This window comes from Mytilus trossulus, chromosome 11, assembly GCF_036588685.1.
Source record: "Mytilus trossulus isolate FHL-02 chromosome 11, PNRI_Mtr1.1.1.hap1, whole genome shotgun sequence".
Classification (NCBI taxonomy): domain Eukaryota; kingdom Metazoa; phylum Mollusca; class Bivalvia; order Mytilida; family Mytilidae; genus Mytilus; species Mytilus trossulus.
In genome coordinates this window covers 54,136,079-54,155,319 of record NC_086383.1, presented here as the reverse complement: position 1 = coordinate 54,155,319, position 19,241 = coordinate 54,136,079, and the positions used below count along the sequence as shown (strand labels likewise).

General features: G+C 35.3%; 2 protein-coding genes across 2 annotated transcripts in view; both read right to left on the bottom strand.

Moving 5' to 3' along the window:
• Positions 1-13,675: 13,675 nt before the first annotated feature.
• LOC134690463 (uncharacterized) lies at positions 13,676-18,308 on the bottom strand. Its single transcript, XM_063550435.1, has 3 exons — positions 17,304-18,308; positions 15,545-15,994; positions 13,676-14,118 (listed from the first exon to the last, which is right to left on the bottom strand). Exons 1-3 carry the CDS (start codon positions 18,288-18,290, stop codon positions 14,104-14,106), a joined length of 1,452 nt encoding a protein of 483 aa, XP_063406505.1. The 5' UTR covers positions 18,291-18,308; the 3' UTR covers positions 13,676-14,103.
• A 41-nt stretch (positions 18,309-18,349) lies between these two features.
• Positions 18,350-19,241, bottom strand: part of LOC134690165 (uncharacterized) — a 97,334-nt gene continuing 96,442 nt past the window's right edge. The window contains exons 17-18 of the mRNA XM_063550142.1: positions 18,426-18,539; positions 18,350-18,388 (exon numbers count right to left, since the gene is read on the bottom strand). Of these exons, the coding sequence (XP_063406212.1) occupies positions 18,350-18,388; positions 18,426-18,539 (153 nt within the window). The remainder of the gene's footprint in view (positions 18,389-18,425; positions 18,540-19,241) is intronic.

The following is a 19,241-nucleotide window of genomic DNA, read 5'->3' as shown; positions in this document are numbered from 1 at the left end:
TTGTTTTCCCCCTACGTCAATTGGTCTCTGGTGGAAAGTTGTCGCATAAGCAATCATACCACATCTCCTTATTCTTATATGGTTACATTCTAGTATCAGATTGTTTCCCCCCTACGTCAATTGGTCTCTGCTTGAAAGTTGTCGCATAAGCAATCATTCCACATCTTCTAATTTGATATGGTTACATTCTAGTATCAGATAGTTTTCCCACTACGTCAATTGGTCTCTGCTTGAAAGTTGTTGCATTAGCAATCATATCACATCTCTTTATCTTCATATGGTTTCATTCTAGTATCAGATTGTTTCACCCCTACATCAATTGGTCTCTGATGGTGGAAAGTTGTTGCATAAGCAATCATACCACATCTCCTTATTTTGATATGGTTACATTCTAGTATCAGATTGTTTCCCCCTATGTCAATTGGTCTATGGTGGTGGAAAGGTGTCGCATAAGCAATCATATCACATCTCCTTATTTTTATATGGTTACATTCTAGTATCAGATTGTTTCCCCTATGTCAATTGGTCTCTGGTGGAAAATTGTTGCATAAGCAATCATACCACATCTTCTAATTTGATATGGTTACATTCTAGTATCAGATTGTTTTCCCCTTACGTCAATTGGTCTCACGTGGAAAGTTGTTACATACGCAATCATACCACATCTTCTTATTTTTATATGGTTACATTCTAGTATCAGATTGTTTTCCCCCTACGTCAACTGGTCTCTAGTGGTGGAAAGTTGTCGCATAAGCAATCATACCACATCTCCTTATTTTTATATGGTTACATTCTGGTATCAGATTGTTTTCCCCCTACGTCATTTAGTCTCTTGTGGTGGAAAGTTGTCGCATTAGCATTCATACCACGTCTCCTTATTTTTATATGATTACATTCTAGTATCAGATTGTTTCCCCCTACGCCAATTGGTCTATGGTGGTGGAAAGGTGTCGCATAAGCAATCATATCACATCTCCTTATTTTTATATGGTTACATTCTAGTATCCGATTGTTTTCCCCCTACGTCAATTGGTCCATGGTGGAAAGTTATCGCATAAGCAATCATACCACATCTTTTTATTTTTATATGGTTACATTCTAGTATCAGATTGTTTTACCCCTACATCAATTGGTCTTTGATGGTGGAAAGTTGTTGCATAAGCAATCATACCACATCTCCTTATTTTGATATGGTTACATTCTGGTATCAGATTGTTTCCCCCCTACGTCATTTAGTCTCTTGAGGTTGAAAGTTGTCGCATTAGCATTCATACCACATCTCCTTATTTTTATATGATTACATTCTAGTATCAGATTGTTTCCCCCTATGTCAATTGGTCTATGGTGGTGGAAAGGTGTTGCATAAGCAATCATATCACATCTCCTTATTTTTATATGGTTACATTCTAGTATCAGATTGTTTTCCCCCTACGTCAATTGGTCCATGGTGGAAAGTTATCGCATAAGCAATCATACCACATCTCCTTATTTTTTTATGGTTACATTCTAGTAATAGATTGTTTCCCCCCTACGTCAATTGGTCTCTGGTGGAAAATTGTTGCATAAGCAATCATACCACATCACCTTATATGGTTAAATATTAGTATCCGATTGTTTTCCCCCTACTTCAATTGGTCTCTGGTGGAAAGTTGTCGCATAAGCAATCATACCACATCTCCTTATTTTTATATGGTTACATTCTAGTATCAGATTGTTTCCCCCCTACGTCAATTGGTCTCTGCTTGAAAGTTGTCGCATAAGCAATCATTCCACATCTTCTAATTTGATATGGTTACATTCTAGTATCAGATAGTTTTACCACTACGTCAATTGGTCTCTGCTTGAAAGTTGTCGCATTAGCAATCATATCACATCTCTTTATCTTCATATGGTTACATTCTAGTATCAGATTGTTTCCCCCCTGCGTCAATTGGTCTCTGCTTGAAAGTTGTCGCATAAGCAATCATTCCACATCTTCTAATTTGATATGGTTACATTCTAGTATCAGATTGTTTTCCCCTTACGACAATTGGTCTCACGTGGAAAGTTGTCGCATACGCAATCATACCACATCTTTTTATTTTTATATGGTTACATTCTAGTATCAGATTGTTTTCCCCCTACGTCAACTGGTCTCTAGTGGTGGAAAGTTGTCGCATAAGCAATCATACCACATTTCCTTATTTTTATATGGTTACATTCTGGTATCAGATTGTTTCCCCCCTACGTCATTTAGTCTCTTGTGGTGGAAAGTTGTCGCATTAGCATTCATACCACATCTCCTTATTTTTATATGGTTACATTCTGGTATCAGATTGTTTTCCCCCTACGTCATTTAGTCTCCTGTGGTGGAAAGTTGTCGCATTAGCATTCATACCACATCTCCTTATTTTTATATGATTACATTCTAGTATCAGATTGTTTCCCCCTACGCCAATTGGTCTATGGTGGTGGAAAGGTGTCGCATAAGCAATCATATCACATCTCCTTATTTTTATATGGTTACATTCTAGTATCCGATTGTTTTCCCCCTACGTCAATTGGTCCATGGTGGAAAGTTATCGCATAAGCAATCATACCACATCTTTTTATTTTTATATGGTTACATTCTAGTATCAGATTGTTTTACCCCTACATCAATTGGTCTCTGATGGTGGAAAGTTGTTGCATAAGCAATCATACCACATCTCCTTATTTTGATATGGTTACATTCTGGTATCAGATTGTTTCCCCCCTACGTCATTTAGTCTCTTGTGGTTGAAAGTTGTCGCATTAGCATTCATACCACATCTCCTTATTTTTATATGATTACATTCTAGTATCAGATTGTTTCCCCCTATGTCAATTGGTCTATGGTGGTGGAAAGGTGTCGCATAAGCAATCATATCACATCTCCTTATTTTTATATGGTTACATTCTAGTATCAGATTGTTTTCCCCCTACGTCAATTAGTCCATGCATGGTGGAAAGTTATCGCATAAGCAATCATACCACATCTCCTTATTTTTATATGGTTACATTCTAGTAATAGATTGTTCCCCCCCTACGTCAATTGGTCTCTGGTGGAAAATTGTTGCATAAGCAATCATACCACATCACCTTATATGGTTAAATATTAGTATCCGATTGTTTTCCCCCTACGTCAATTGGTCTCTGGTGGAAAGTTGTCGCATAAGCAATCATACCACATCTCCTTATTTTTATATGGTTACATTCTAGTATCAGATTGTTTCCCCCCTACGTCAATTGGTCTCTGCTTGAAAGTTGTCGCATAAGCAATCATTCCACATCTTCTAATTTGATATGGTTACATTCTAGTATCAGATAGTTTTCCCACTACGTCAATTGGTCTCTGCTTGAAAGTTGTCGCATTAGCAATCATATCACATCTCTTTATCTTCATATGGTTACATTCTAGTATCAGATTGTTTCCCCCCTGCGTCAATTGGTCTCTGCTTGAAAGTTGTCGCATAAGCAATCATATCACATCTCTTTATCTTCATATGGTTACATTCTAGTATCAGATTGTTTTCCCCCTACGTCAATTGGTCCATGCATGGTGGAAAGTTATCGCATAAGCAATCATACCACATCTCCTTATTTTTATATGGTTACATTCTAGTAATAGATTGTTCCCCCCCTACGTCAATTGGTCTCTGGTGGAAAATTGTTGCATAAGCAATCATACCACATCACCTTATATGGTTAAATATTAGTATCCGATTGTTTTCCCCTTACGTCAACTGGTCTCTAGTGGTGGAAAGTTGTCGCATAAGCAATCATACCACATTTCCTTATTTTTATATGGTTACATTCTGGTATCAGATTGGTTTCCCCCTACGTCATTTAGTCTCTTGTGGTGGAAAGTTGTCGCATTAGCATTCATACCACATCTTCTTATTTTTATATGATTACATTCTAGTATCAGATTGTTTCCCCCTACGTCAATTGGTCTATGGTGGTGGAAAGGTGTCGCATAAGCAATCATATCACATCTCCTTATTTTTATATGGTTACATTCTAGTATCCGATTGTTTTCCCCCTACGTCAATTGGTCCATGGTGGAAAGTTATCGCATAAGCAATCATACCACATCTCCTTATTTTTATATGGTTACATTCTAGAATAAGATTGTTTCCCCCCTACGTCAATTGGTCTCTGGTGGAAAATTGTTGCAAAAACAATCATACCACATCACCTTATATGGTTAAATACTAGTATCCGATTGTTTTCCCCTTACGTCAATTGGTCTCTGGTGGAAAGTTGTCGCGTAAGCAATCATGCCACATCTCCTTATTTTTATATGGTTACATTCTAGTATCAGATTGTTTTCCCCTTACGTCAACTGGTCTCTAGTGGTGGAAAGTTGTCGCATAAGCAATCATACCACATTTCCTTATTTTTATATGGTTACATTCTGGTATCAGATTGTTTTCCCCCTACGTCATTTAGTCTCTTGTGGTGGAAAGTTGTCGCATTAGCATTCATACCACATCTCCTTATTTTTATATGATTACATTCTAGTATCAGATTGTTTCCCCCTACGTCAATTGGTCTATGGTGGTGGAAAGGTGTCGCATAAGCAATCATATCACATCTCCTTATTTTTATATGGTTACATTCTAGTATCCGATTGTTTTCCCCCTACGTCAATTGGTCCATGGTTGAAAGTTATCGCATAAGCAATCATACCACATCTCCTTATTTTTATATGGTTACATTCTAGTATTAGATTGTTTCCCCCCCCTACATCAATTGGTCTCTGGTGGAAAATTGTTGCATAAGCAATCATACCACATCACATTATATGGTTAAATACTAGTATCCGATTGTTTTCCCCCTACGTCAATTGGTCTCTGGTGGAAAGTTGTCGCATAAGCAATCATACCACATCTCCTTATTTTTATATGGTTACATTCTAGTATCAGATTGTTTTCCCCCTACGTCAATTGGTCTCTGCTTGAAAGTTGTCGCATAAGCAATCATACCACATCTCCTTATTCTTATATGGTTACATTCTAGTATCAGATTGTTTCCCCCCTACGTCAATTGGTCTCTGCTTGAAAGTTGTCGCATAAGCAATCATTCCACATCTTCTAATTTGATATGGTTACATTCTAGTATCAGATAGTTTTCCCACTACGTCAATTGGTCTCTGCTTGAAAGTTGTCGCATTAGCAATCATATCACATCTCTTTATCTTCATATGGTTACATTCTAGTATCAGATTGTTTCCCCCCTGCGTCAATTGGTCTCTGCATGAAAGTTGTCGCATAAGCAATCATTCCACATCTTCTAATTTGATATGGTTACATTCTAGTATCAGATTGTTTTCCCCTTACGTCAACTGGTCTCTAGTGGTTGAAAGTTGTCGCATTAGCATTCATACCACATCTCCTTATTTTTATATGATTACATTCTAGTATCAGATTGTTTCCCCCTATGTCAATTGGTCTATGGTGGTGGAAAGGTGTCGCATAAGCAATCATATCACATCTCCTTATTTTTATATGGTTACATTCTAGTATCAGATTGTTTCCCCCCTACGTCAATTGGTCCATGGTGGAAAGTTATCGCATAAGCAATCATACCACATCTCCTTATTTTTTTATGGTTACATTCTAGTAATAGATTGTTTCCCCCCTACGTCAATTGGTCTCTGGTGGAAAATTGTTGCATAAGCAATCATACCACATCACCTTATATGGTTAAATATTAGTATCCGATTGTTTTCCCCCTACGTCAATTGGTCTCTGGTGGAAAGTTGTCGCATAAGCAATCATACCACATCTCCTTATTCTTATATGGTTACATTCTAGTATCAGATTGTTTCCCCCCTACGTCAATTGGTCTCTGCTTGAAAGTTGTCGCATAAGCAATCATTCCACATCTTCTAATTTGATATGGTTACATTCTAGTATCAGATAGTTTTCCCACTACGTCAATTGGTCTCTGCTTGAAAGTTGTTGCATTAGCAATCATATCACATCTCTTTATCTTCATATGGTTTCATTCTAGTATCAGATTGTTTCACCCCTACATCAATTGGTCTCTGATGGTGGAAAGTTGTTGCATAAGCAATCATACCACATCTCCTTATTTTGATATGGTTACATTCTAGTATCAGATTGTTTCCCCCTATGTCAATTGGTCTATGGTGGTGGAAAGGTGTCGCATAAGCAATCATATCACATCTCCTTATTTTTATATGGTTACATTCTAGTATCAGATTGTTTCCCCTATGTCAATTGGTCTCTGGTGGAAAATTGTTGCATAAGCAATCATACCACATCTTCTAATTTGATATGGTTACATTCTAGTATCAGATTGTTTTCCCCTTACGTCAATTGGTCTCACGTGGAAAGTTGTTACATACGCAATCATACCACATCTTCTTATTTTTATATGGTTACATTCTAGTATCAGATTGTTTTCCCCCTACGTCAACTGGTCTCTAGTGGTGGAAAGTTGTCGCATAAGCAATCATACCACATCTCCTTATTTTTATATGGTTACATTCTGGTATCAGATTGTTTTCCCCCTACGTCATTTAGTCTCTTGTGGTGGAAAGTTGTCGCATTAGCATTCATACCACGTCTCCTTATTTTTATATGATTACATTCTAGTATCAGATTGTTTCCCCCTACGCCAATTGGTCTATGGTGGTGGAAAGGTGTCGCATAAGCAATCATATCACATCTCCTTATTTTTATATGGTTACATTCTAGTATCCGATTGTTTTCCCCCTACGTCAATTGGTCCATGGTGGAAAGTTATCGCATAAGCAATCATACCACATCTTTTTATTTTTATATGGTTACATTCTAGTATCAGATTGTTTTACCCCTACATCAATTGGTCTTTGATGGTGGAAAGTTGTTGCATAAGCAATCATACCACATCTCCTTATTTTGATATGGTTACATTCTGGTATCAGATTGTTTCCCCCCTACGTCATTTAGTCTCTTGAGGTTGAAAGTTGTCGCATTAGCATTCATACCACATCTCCTTATTTTTATATGATTACATTCTAGTATCAGATTGTTTCCCCCTATGTCAATTGGTCTATGGTGGTGGAAAGGTGTTGCATAAGCAATCATATCACATCTCCTTATTTTTATATGGTTACATTCTAGTATCAGATTGTTTTCCCCCTACGTCAATTGGTCCATGGTGGAAAGTTATCGCATAAGCAATCATACCACATCTCCTTATTTTTTTATGGTTACATTCTAGTAATAGATTGTTTCCCCCCTACGTCAATTGGTCTCTGGTGGAAAATTGTTGCATAAGCAATCATACCACATCACCTTATATGGTTAAATATTAGTATCCGATTGTTTTCCCCCTACTTCAATTGGTCTCTGGTGGAAAGTTGTCGCATAAGCAATCATACCACATCTCCTTATTTTTATATGGTTACATTCTAGTATCAGATTGTTTCCCCCCTACGTCAATTGGTCTCTGCTTGAAAGTTGTCGCATAAGCAATCATTCCACATCTTCTAATTTGATATGGTTACATTCTAGTATCAGATAGTTTTACCACTACGTCAATTGGTCTCTGCTTGAAAGTTGTCGCATTAGCAATCATATCACATCTCTTTATCTTCATATGGTTACATTCTAGTATCAGATTGTTTCCCCCCTGCGTCAATTGGTCTCTGCTTGAAAGTTGTCGCATAAGCAATCATTCCACATCTTCTAATTTGATATGGTTACATTCTAGTATCAGATTGTTTTCCCCTTACGACAATTGGTCTCACGTGGAAAGTTGTCGCATACGCAATCATACCACATCTTTTTATTTTTATATGGTTACATTCTAGTATCAGATTGTTTTCCCCCTACGTCAACTGGTCTCTAGTGGTGGAAAGTTGTCGCATAAGCAATCATACCACATTTCCTTATTTTTATATGGTTACATTCTGGTATCAGATTGTTTCCCCCCTACGTCATTTAGTCTCTTGTGGTGGAAAGTTGTCGCATTAGCATTCATACCACATCTCCTTATTTTTATATGGTTACATTCTGGTATCAGATTGTTTTCCCCCTACGTCATTTAGTCTCCTGTGGTGGAAAGTTGTCGCATTAGCATTCATACCACATCTCCTTATTTTTATATGATTACATTCTAGTATCAGATTGTTTCCCCCTACGCCAATTGGTCTATGGTGGTGGAAAGGTGTCGCATAAGCAATCATATCACATCTCCTTATTTTTATATGGTTACATTCTAGTATCCGATTGTTTTCCCCCTACGTCAATTGGTCCATGGTGGAAAGTTATCGCATAAGCAATCATACCACATCTTTTTATTTTTATATGGTTACATTCTAGTATCAGATTGTTTTACCCCTACATCAATTGGTCTCTGATGGTGGAAAGTTGTTGCATAAGCAATCATACCACATCTCCTTATTTTGATATGGTTACATTCTGGTATCAGATTGTTTCCCCCCTACGTCATTTAGTCTCTTGTGGTTGAAAGTTGTCGCATTAGCATTCATACCACATCTCCTTATTTTTATATGATTACATTCTAGTATCAGATTGTTTCCCCCTATGTCAATTGGTCTATGGTGGTGGAAAGGTGTCGCATAAGCAATCATATCACATCTCCTTATTTTTATATGGTTACATTCTAGTATCAGATTGTTTTCCCCCTACGTCAATTGGTCCATGCATGGTGGAAAGTTATCGCATAAGCAATCATACCACATCTCCTTATTTTTATATGGTTACATTCTAGTAATAGATTGTTCCCCCCCTACGTCAATTGGTCTCTGGTGGAAAATTGTTGCATAAGCAATCATACCACATCACCTTATATGGTTAAATATTAGTATCCGATTGTTTTCCCCCTACGTCAATTGGTCTCTGGTGGAAAGTTGTCGCATAAGCAATCATACCACATCTCCTTATTTTTATATGGTTACATTCTAGTATCAGATTGTTTCCCCCCTACGTCAATTGGTCTCTGCTTGAAAGTTGTCGCATAAGCAATCATTCCACATCTTCTAATTTGATATGGTTACATTCTAGTATCAGATAGTTTTCCCACTACGTCAATTGGTCTCTGCTTGAAAGTTGTCGCATTAGCAATCATATCACATCTCTTTATCTTCATATGGTTACATTCTAGTATCAGATTGTTTCCCCCCTGCGTCAATTGGTCTCTGCTTGAAAGTTGTCGCATAAGCAATCATATCACATCTCTTTATCTTCATATGGTTACATTCTAGTATCAGATTGTTTTCCCCCTACGTCAATTGGTCCATGCATGGTGGAAAGTTATCGCATAAGCAATCATACCACATCTCCTTATTTTTATATGGTTACATTCTAGTAATAGATTGTTCCCCCCCTACGTCAATTGGTCTCTGGTGGAAAATTGTTGCATAAGCAATCATACCACATCACCTTATATGGTTAAATATTAGTATCCGATTGTTTTCCCCTTACGTCAACTGGTCTCTAGTGGTGGAAAGTTGTCGCATAAGCAATCATACCACATTTCCTTATTTTTATATGGTTACATTCTGGTATCAGATTGGTTTCCCCCTACGTCATTTAGTCTCTTGTGGTGGAAAGTTGTCGCATTAGCATTCATACCACATCTTCTTATTTTTATATGATTACATTCTAGTATCAGATTGTTTCCCCCTACGTCAATTGGTCTATGGTGGTGGAAAGGTGTCGCATAAGCAATCATATCACATCTCCTTATTTTTATATGGTTACATTCTAGTATCCGATTGTTTTCCCCCTACGTCAATTGGTCCATGGTGGAAAGTTATCGCATAAGCAATCATACCACATCTCCTTATTTTTATATGGTTACATTCTAGAATAAGATTGTTTCCCCCCTACGTCAATTGGTCTCTGGTGGAAAATTGTTGCAAAAACAATCATACCACATCACCTTATATGGTTAAATACTAGTATCCGATTGTTTTCCCCTTACGTCAATTGGTCTCTGGTGGAAAGTTGTCGCGTAAGCAATCATGCCACATCTCCTTATTTTTATATGGTTACATTCTAGTATCAGATTGTTTTCCCCTTACGTCAACTGGTCTCTAGTGGTGGAAAGTTGTCGCATAAGCAATCATACCACATTTCCTTATTTTTATATGGTTACATTCTGGTATCAGATTGTTTTCCCCCTACGTCATTTAGTCTCTTGTGGTGGAAAGTTGTCGCATTAGCATTCATACCACATCTCCTTATTTTTATATGATTACATTCTAGTATCAGATTGTTTCCCCCTACGTCAATTGGTCTATGGTGGTGGAAAGGTGTCGCATAAGCAATCATATCACATCTCCTTATTTTTATATGGTTACATTCTAGTATCCGATTGTTTTCCCCCTACGTCAATTGGTCCATGGTTGAAAGTTATCGCATAAGCAATCATACCACATCTCCTTATTTTTATATGGTTACATTCTAGTATTAGATTGTTTCCCCCCCCTACATCAATTGGTCTCTGGTGGAAAATTGTTGCATAAGCAATCATACCACATCACATTATATGGTTAAATACTAGTATCCGATTGTTTTCCCCCTACGTCAATTGGTCTCTGGTGGAAAGTTGTCGCATAAGCAATCATACCACATCTCCTTATTTTTATATGGTTACATTCTAGTATCAGATTGTTTTCCCCCTACGTCAATTGGTCTCTGCTTGAAAGTTGTCGCATAAGCAATCATTCCACATCTTCTAATTTGATATGGTTACATTCTAGTATCAGATTGTTTTCCCCCTACGTCAATTGGTCTCTGATGGAAATATGTCGCATAAGCAATCATTCCACATCTTCTAATTTGATATGGTTACATTCTAGTATCAGATAGTTTTCCCCCTACGTCAATTGGTCTCTGCTTGAAAGTTGTCGCATTAGCAATCATATCACATCTCTTTATCTTCATATGGTTACATTCTAGTATCAGATTGTTTTCCCCCTACGTCAATTGATCTCTGCTTGAAAGTTGTCGCATAAGCAATCATTCCACATCTTCTAATTTAATATGGTTACATTCTAGTATCAGATTGTTTTCCCCCTACGTCAATTGGTCTCTGGTGGAAAGTTGTCGCATAAGCAATCATTCCACATCTTCTAATTTGATATGGTTACATTCTAGTATCAGATAGTTTTCCCCCTACGTCAATTGGTCTCTGCTTGAAAGTTGTCGCATTAGCAATCATATCACATCTCTTTATCTTCATATGGTTACATTCTAGTATCAGATTGTTTTCCCCCTACGTCAATTGATCTCTGCTTGAAAGTTGTCGCATAAGCAATCATTCCACATCTTCTAACTTGATATGGTTACATTCTAGTATCAGATTGTTTTCCCCCTACGTCAATTGGTCTCTGGTGGTGGTAAGTTGTCACATAAGCAATCATACCACATCTTCTTATTTTTATATGGTTACATACTAGTATTAGATTATTTTCCCCTACGTCAATTGGTCTCTGGTCGAAAGTTGTCGCATACGCAATCATACCACATCTTCTTATTTTTATATGGTTACATACTAGCATCAGATTGTTTCCCCCCTACGTCAATTAGTTACTTGTGGTGGAAAGGTGTCACATAAGCATTCATACCACATCTCCTTATTTTTTATATGGTTACATACTAGTATCAGATTGTTTTCTCTCTACGTCAATTATTCTCTGGTGGGAAGTTGTGGCATAAGCAATCATACCACATCTTCTTATTTTTATATGGTTACATACTAGTATTAGATTATTTTCCCCTACGTCAATTGGTCTCTGGTCGAAAGTTGTCGCATACGCAATCATACCACATCTCCTTGTTTTTATATGGTTACATACTAGTTTCAGATTGTTTTTCCCCTACGTCAATTAGTCTCTGGTAAAAAATTGTCGCATAAGCATTCATACCACATCTCCTTATTTTTATATGGTTACATACTAGTATAAGATTGATTTCCCCCTACGTCAATTGGTCTCTGGTTGAAAGTTGTCGCATTAGCAATCATACCTCATTTCTTTATTTATATATGGTTACATTCTAGTATCAGATTGTTTTCCCCCTACGTAAATTGGTCTCTTGTGGTGGAAACATTTCGCATTAGCAATCATACCTCTTCTCTTTACTTTTATATGGTTACATTTTAGTATCAGATTGTTTTCCCCCTACGTAAATTGGTCTCTTGTGGAAAGTTGTCGCATAAGCAGTCATACCACATCTCTTTATTTTTATATGGTTACATTCTAGTATCAGATTGTTTTTCCCCGTACGTCAATTACTCTCTGGTTGAAAGTTGTTTCATTCGAAATCATACCACATCTTCTTAATTTCTATATAAAACTCGTGTCTCTCGTAACAATTTATGATATGACGGGATGAGTCATGACCTGAAGTAAAAAAACATATGGTGAAGAAGAAAGACAGGTCTTTATATCAAGGCATCTAATATTATATATGGTTTAAAGTGGGGATCTGAACTTCTTTGGTATATTTAGCATTGTCTTATATGAGGGTGCGGGGCATGATCTCCAATGCCAAACCCTTATAGTTGAATTGAAAAGGTCTTGTCATAGCAATCAAGCATAATATATGATTTTAGGTGTTATATAAAATAAAATAATTTATTATCAATGGTCATGGTCAGAGATAATCTTCTATGGTAAACGACACATCGTCTTGAGATGTCGCCCCATTGGCAAATATAAAAAATACATATAAGGTAAAAGTTATATACTGGACATGGAAATCAAAAATAAAATAATCCTGTATTTTGATATAGAGGTCAAAGGTCAAACAAAGTCACATGAAGGTCACGATGATATGCAACATTTCGTCCTAAAGTACTATACGTTCAGGCCAAATATCTTGGTTAAAGATAAGCAAAATAATCCTGGCCGGACATGGTTGTACAAATGAACAAGTAGAAAAGAAAAACAAAACTTTTGAATAATACGAAAGCGCGGAAATAATATTTTTTCTAAAATATCTAACCCCAAACCACTCCATCGTCTTATATATGAATGTTATATTTGCCACTGGACCTTCAACCAATCAACAAACTCACTTCAATCTAAAGGATAATGGGATAACATTAATTTCATTAGTGGTCAACATCATGAACGTTCAAAGATATTTCGTTGTGTTTGCCAATAGCGTGTCGTCGATTGGAAAGAAAAACACTGGTCAAGGAGAAGAAACTCTTTGAATACAAGGTAAGAGTTTTTATGCGACTCCTCTTTGAAAAGTTTTAGTATTCCCTTAAATAAGCTTTGAATATTTGTCACGCAGTGGTAACATTCATGCTCCTATCATATAAATCAGCTTTGAATATTTGTCACGCAGTGGAAACACTCATGCTCCTACCATATAAATCAGCTTTGAATAGTCAAAACGACCAGTACACAAATTTGACCGGCTCAAAACAAACAAACTTAAGACAACGACCCGTAGTGATTGAAATTCAGAGGTCAGTCTTTAAACATCTGTAAAAGAAATACAACAACGGATTTATCATTGGTTATTACCATCTTAAATACAACAACGGGTTTATCATTGGTTATTACCATCTTAAATAGACTGGAGAGTGAATTACTTGTAAACATCGCGAAACAAGGACTCTTTATAACACAAATTTGATTTAATGCACTATAAATTAAGCATGGTACTGGTGTCCGTGTAATACAAGTAATATAAAATGGTTAGCAGGAAGCAATTCACTTTGTTTTTAAATACATTGAAAAATTACTTTTATGCCTAGGTCACAGATTCACGGATCACCTCGCCGGATCCACTACGGAATAAATCTCACGAATGATCCCGGAAATGCAGTTTCCGTAGTCAGATACGGATCCGATACGGATGCACAACGGTTTGACTACGGGTTTTGACGTTAATACCACGGATAATGAAGGACAAGGGTAATTTGGCGACATGAAAAAAATAAAATCACAAAAATAGTTTTTTTTTCTTTCTGTTCATACAATGGCGCATTGTTAAATAATTAGGCTTGGTATCGTCCCTGTTGATATACCTCGCTGGATTGCCATCGGTAAATTTTTCTACCATTTTCTGTATTATTGCCTTGAATGCAAATCATATCTCAGTTCCATGTCAACTGAAATGAAAGAGTTTTACTGATAAAAGTTGACATAATATGAACAATAATAATGTTATTGTGTTTTCACCAGTGAGATAACAACCAAATGACAAATATAACATTGCCTTTTGTTGATAAAGAATTGCTTAACTAACTTAAAACAAAATTTAAAAAGAACCAACATACATGACATATCCGAATGTGTAACACAAGTCAATAGTCTTCATTATAATAAAAAAAAGACTGAAACGCAGATTAAAAATGTTCCATAAATCACCATTGATAAAATTGCTATCCCATAAAATGATATCTTGATTAAAAGTACAAGCAACACCAGGTATAATTACTAACAAACAAACATACAGGCAAATCCGATACAGTGAAGACAGGCCTTTCTTCTTGCAAAATAACCAAAGCAATCAATTATAAAATTAAGAGTGATGGGGAATGTTTCAAAGAGACAACAACCCGACCAAAGAGCTGAAAACAGCCGAACGCCACCAATGGGTCTTTAACGCAGTGAGAAAATCTCGCACTATCGTATCTATAACCCTTTTGAATAAGTCTGTTTAAAGGTTTTGGTTAGCTTTTGAGGTGAATGTAGACATTTTTCTGATGTGTTTAGAATATTAGTGACTTATTAGAATGAATGTTCTCGCTGACATTGCTTCAAATTTGTCATGTCGGTTTAAATAGGTTAACAGTATTTATTATTGTATGATTGCAAATGAGACAACTTTCAACTGAATGGCGTGAGCATAATCAACTATATTTCTAGCTTGCTATAGTTTTTAATAATGAACAATACCAATACCATACAGTCAGCTATGAAGGTCCAGTTCGGAATATACATTTATTAAAGTTTTTTGGCTGCCTATGTGACATTGTACTGACTGATTCATTTTTATAATTTTCAATAATAAATACTGTTTAAATTAAAGGATCCTACCTGATAGGACAAATGTGAAAAAATGTGAGAAAAATCAACGGCCTGATTTTAATTTATGACGCAACAATAAACAAAAATAAGAAAGGACAGACAGCAACCAAGGAACACTGCTTTCAGTCATTATTTCCCCCCTTAATATTGAGATTAATGCACTATAACTTAGGCATATTGTACAGTAGCTTCTAAGACAAATGTTAAAAAGCTAGGATTATCCTTTATCTTCATGTTTCGCTATATAGATGATGTCTGCTCACTAAATAAAATAAGTTTGGTGAATGCATCTATCACATTGAACATAAAATCATACCTAATCACATAACCATGATAATGCTATATACATATGCATTTGCTTTTGAAGGATAAGTTTGAAAAAACAGTCAATATCCGTAACGAGCAAAAATGCATTAAAATATGCCAAAATACTTCCTCACTTTGTACAGACTGTTAACATGGCTTGGAAACATGTTGGAAATCGACTCTATATGGCATACTTACCAAGTCGTTTTCAAATGATATAACTTCCTCCTCAGAGCAAGTTTTAGCTAATGTTTCATTTAGTCGATCTGTATATCGACTTACTGGTTTGATATTTTTATCAAAACGTTTCAAAAGATGACCAATGATATTGCATAAATCACTAAAACGATTTTCATCGAGATTAAATGTTTTAGAGTGTTGCAGTTCATTTCTTGTAAGTCGTATGCGCTCAATATCATCTCCAATAGCTATGTCTGTATTCTGAATAGTTTGCCATGTCCCGCCCCAAAAATTACTAGGAATATGTTTATTAAGATTCCTGTGCTCTCTGTACAAGTATGTTATATCACAGTCACTCCTCGGAGGCAGGTTTGGTCTAGATTGTTTGAGTAAATCATATAAAACATCAGCAAGAATATTAAGCACAATCATTCCCATTTTTGTAAAATTAAACTCTTCCTTGGTGATCTGAAAGGAAGTAAATAGTAAAAGTAAGAAAAATGGTGTTCAGTGATGCTTAATACAGAAATTGATTCCTATTCTAGTTTTATTTAGTTCTATCAATCATTCAAAATAAATTTAATAAGATTATTCAACTATTTTTTTTTCCACAGTACATTCATTATCAATTGACGAAGCAATGTACAAGTGTCTTTCTTTCTGCTGTTTAGTCACCTTAATTATATTGATAATTTTGATCAGATAAAAATCACCGTTTAAAGTTACCTTTTTTTCACAAACAGAAGATACATAGAAAGATGGTGTATAATTCATTACATACAACTACAATGAACTACAGCCATTGTTTCTAAATAATCAGAATTAAAAAAAAAATTTTTTTTTTGGATATGTGTCACATGTGCATTACAGATACTTTTTTGAAATCAGAAAAAAACGAGTTAAACATATTGAAATACTATAAATATATTTCACTTCTAGCAAACAAAAACCTGTTGATTTAACACAATAAACACAGTATGGTCCCTCAAATAATAACTATTCCTGGGTCCTTTCTTTGTTTAAGGTCTTTGTTGGCTGCTGTGTCGGCCAGTACAAACCCAAACAGCTTTGAAAGTTCATAAAGTTCGTTTATTATAGAAATAGTTGATTATGTTCTCTTTTATTTATTTATGAATTATTTTCAAAGTATGATATTCGAATATCCACAGCATTCATACATTTACACCATTTTTTACAATATGATGAAAGAGCGTCTTTTGTGACCTGGCGACACTGTTTCCAATCTATTTTAGATGGAGGACGATATTTTAGTCCTTTTTTCAAAAGTAAAAAACATTTCCAGCAGTTCTAATTAGTATATGATAGATGACAAGTATTTATATTCATGCATATTCCTATGTGGCTCTAGATGACGTACTTTATTTCCTTGTATATAGAACGTACTTTATTTTTATTTACATGTATATAGAACATAATTATCTCCCCCTTTCTAGCTTCAAATTCATGTATTTACGTTAAAACTGAAAATAAACTCATTGGTGGCCTATGTTTTTTATATTATTATTTTAGTGAACTGTATTGTAGTTGGTTGATTTATAAAAAATGGACAAACTCTTTTTTTAGGAAGTCACTGGGGTCTAATGCTTATATATTTTGTCTTCAATGTCAGAGTTTCTCTAGATACATGTAAAGAGAATAACAACCACTACCGTCTAACGCTAATTAAACACGTACATGGTGCCTTTCATGAGTTTCTCCAGATAGAGAATAACAATCAAATGTTTCTATATATGTTATATTTATATTTTTCACTTACACATAGCGATTCATTTTGTAGATCTGACCATTCATCAGTGAACTTGTGGGTTGCTTGACATTTCTCACAATGATATTTTATAATCTGTTTTTCACTAAAATCATTCAACCCTGTAACAGACTCTGGTTTTTTAAGACCACATTTCCACTTTTTCTCAAATTTTACATTTGACATCTTGAATCTTCTACTTATTATCTTGATTATTTCCTCTGTCACGAAGGCAGCAATGTCTTTGTACATACCTCTTTTAATTTCTTTTTTGAATTCCAAAATCTGAATCTGAATAAAATTGGGACATGTCATTAAAATAAGTTTTCTCAGTTTTGTACTCTTGTGCAATTCAAAGACAACAGTACCTCTGAAAAGAGCAATTTGACCTTTCTTTTGTTCAGTGGCATCCAACTCTGCAATTTTAAACTTCCGGCTCAGTGAAGCAATCAAGTGATTAATAAGATGTGGTGGTAGAAACATAAACTTGAAACATAACCAGGTGGATTTCTTACAGTTATCGTTGGTCACATTGAACATCTCATATATGTCCTTTTCTGGTTTTGATTTGACCATGCAAGGTACATAGTAGCAATCCTTTTCATCAAGACTCTCTCTAGGTGCGGGTATGATAATATCGAATTTCTCCATAATATTCAGGATATCATCTTTATGTTGATCTTGTTTATACAAAATGTTGTTTTTATCTTTAAAGATACCTTTTAAAATATCGCTATGTAATATTCCTCTGACATTTAAATCCTTCAATTTTCCCTTCAATCTATGCCTGCTTACATCTAACTGAAATTTCTCTGCTGTGACTATACATTTAAAAGCATCAGATAACCACTGTGTATCTAAAATGATAAAATCGGGAAGATCCTTAAAATAAACCAATGCTCTGATCTCATGGTGAAATTCCAGAAACAATCTGAGTTCATCTTCATTTAATGGCTTTGGCATTTTAGTAGAGATGTGTTGAATTTCACGGAGAGCCATAATAGGAATTTGCAACTCCTTCTTTTTCTCTTGAAGACACTTTTCCATCTGAATAAATTTTAATGGATAGCTTTTATTCCAAATCGACATTGTTTTTGCTAAGTTGATGATATCTTGTCGCATCTGCCTAAACACTTGATCATCATCCTCAGTATTTGAAATGAAGTATTCTTTCCTTATATGTCTACATGCATCATCTGAAATGTCGTCGACAAATCTATCAAGGTGATCCTTACATGCATTCTCAATCTATAAAATATAATATGGTCTTTTACTAGTCTGTGAAAATGTTGCAACAAGACAATGGAAACTATGTCAATATATCATTATCATGCAGATCAGAGTTTTATTATTATTAACCGATATAAGGAATTTTCAAGTACTGCCATCCTTGTTTCATATTTACAAAACCAAAGATATGCAAACATATAACAATGTATAAAGTTATAAAATTATACTGATTATCTAAATTAACCTAAAATGATTACCATTTTTGTTCTTCTAAAACCAATAAACTGTTATCACAGAAATATGTCTCGCCTTTTTGTAATTTTGATGATGCAAATGTTGAAATTAAAATAACAATACTTTAAAATGTTACATAAGTTATGCAAGTATTCAAAGTCAATGAACCATGACTGAGGTACATGGCTACACAATAGATGAGATGTACCAATGATAATACAACTGCATACCAAATACCATTGACCTATTACAAGTCGTTCCCTTTAAACAAACCTAAACACAAACATTAACATTAACTTGAAAACTATGTAAAAGTTTCAAAGTCCATGAACTTGAGGGGTGGGCTAATATAATCTCCATTGAAATGATTCTTGCAAATGCCAATAAATTTGCTATTATCATTGACTTAACATTAGCAGTTCATCTTTAACTGATCTAATCACAAACTAATACATGTAAACTAAGCAAAAGTTTCAAAGTCGATAG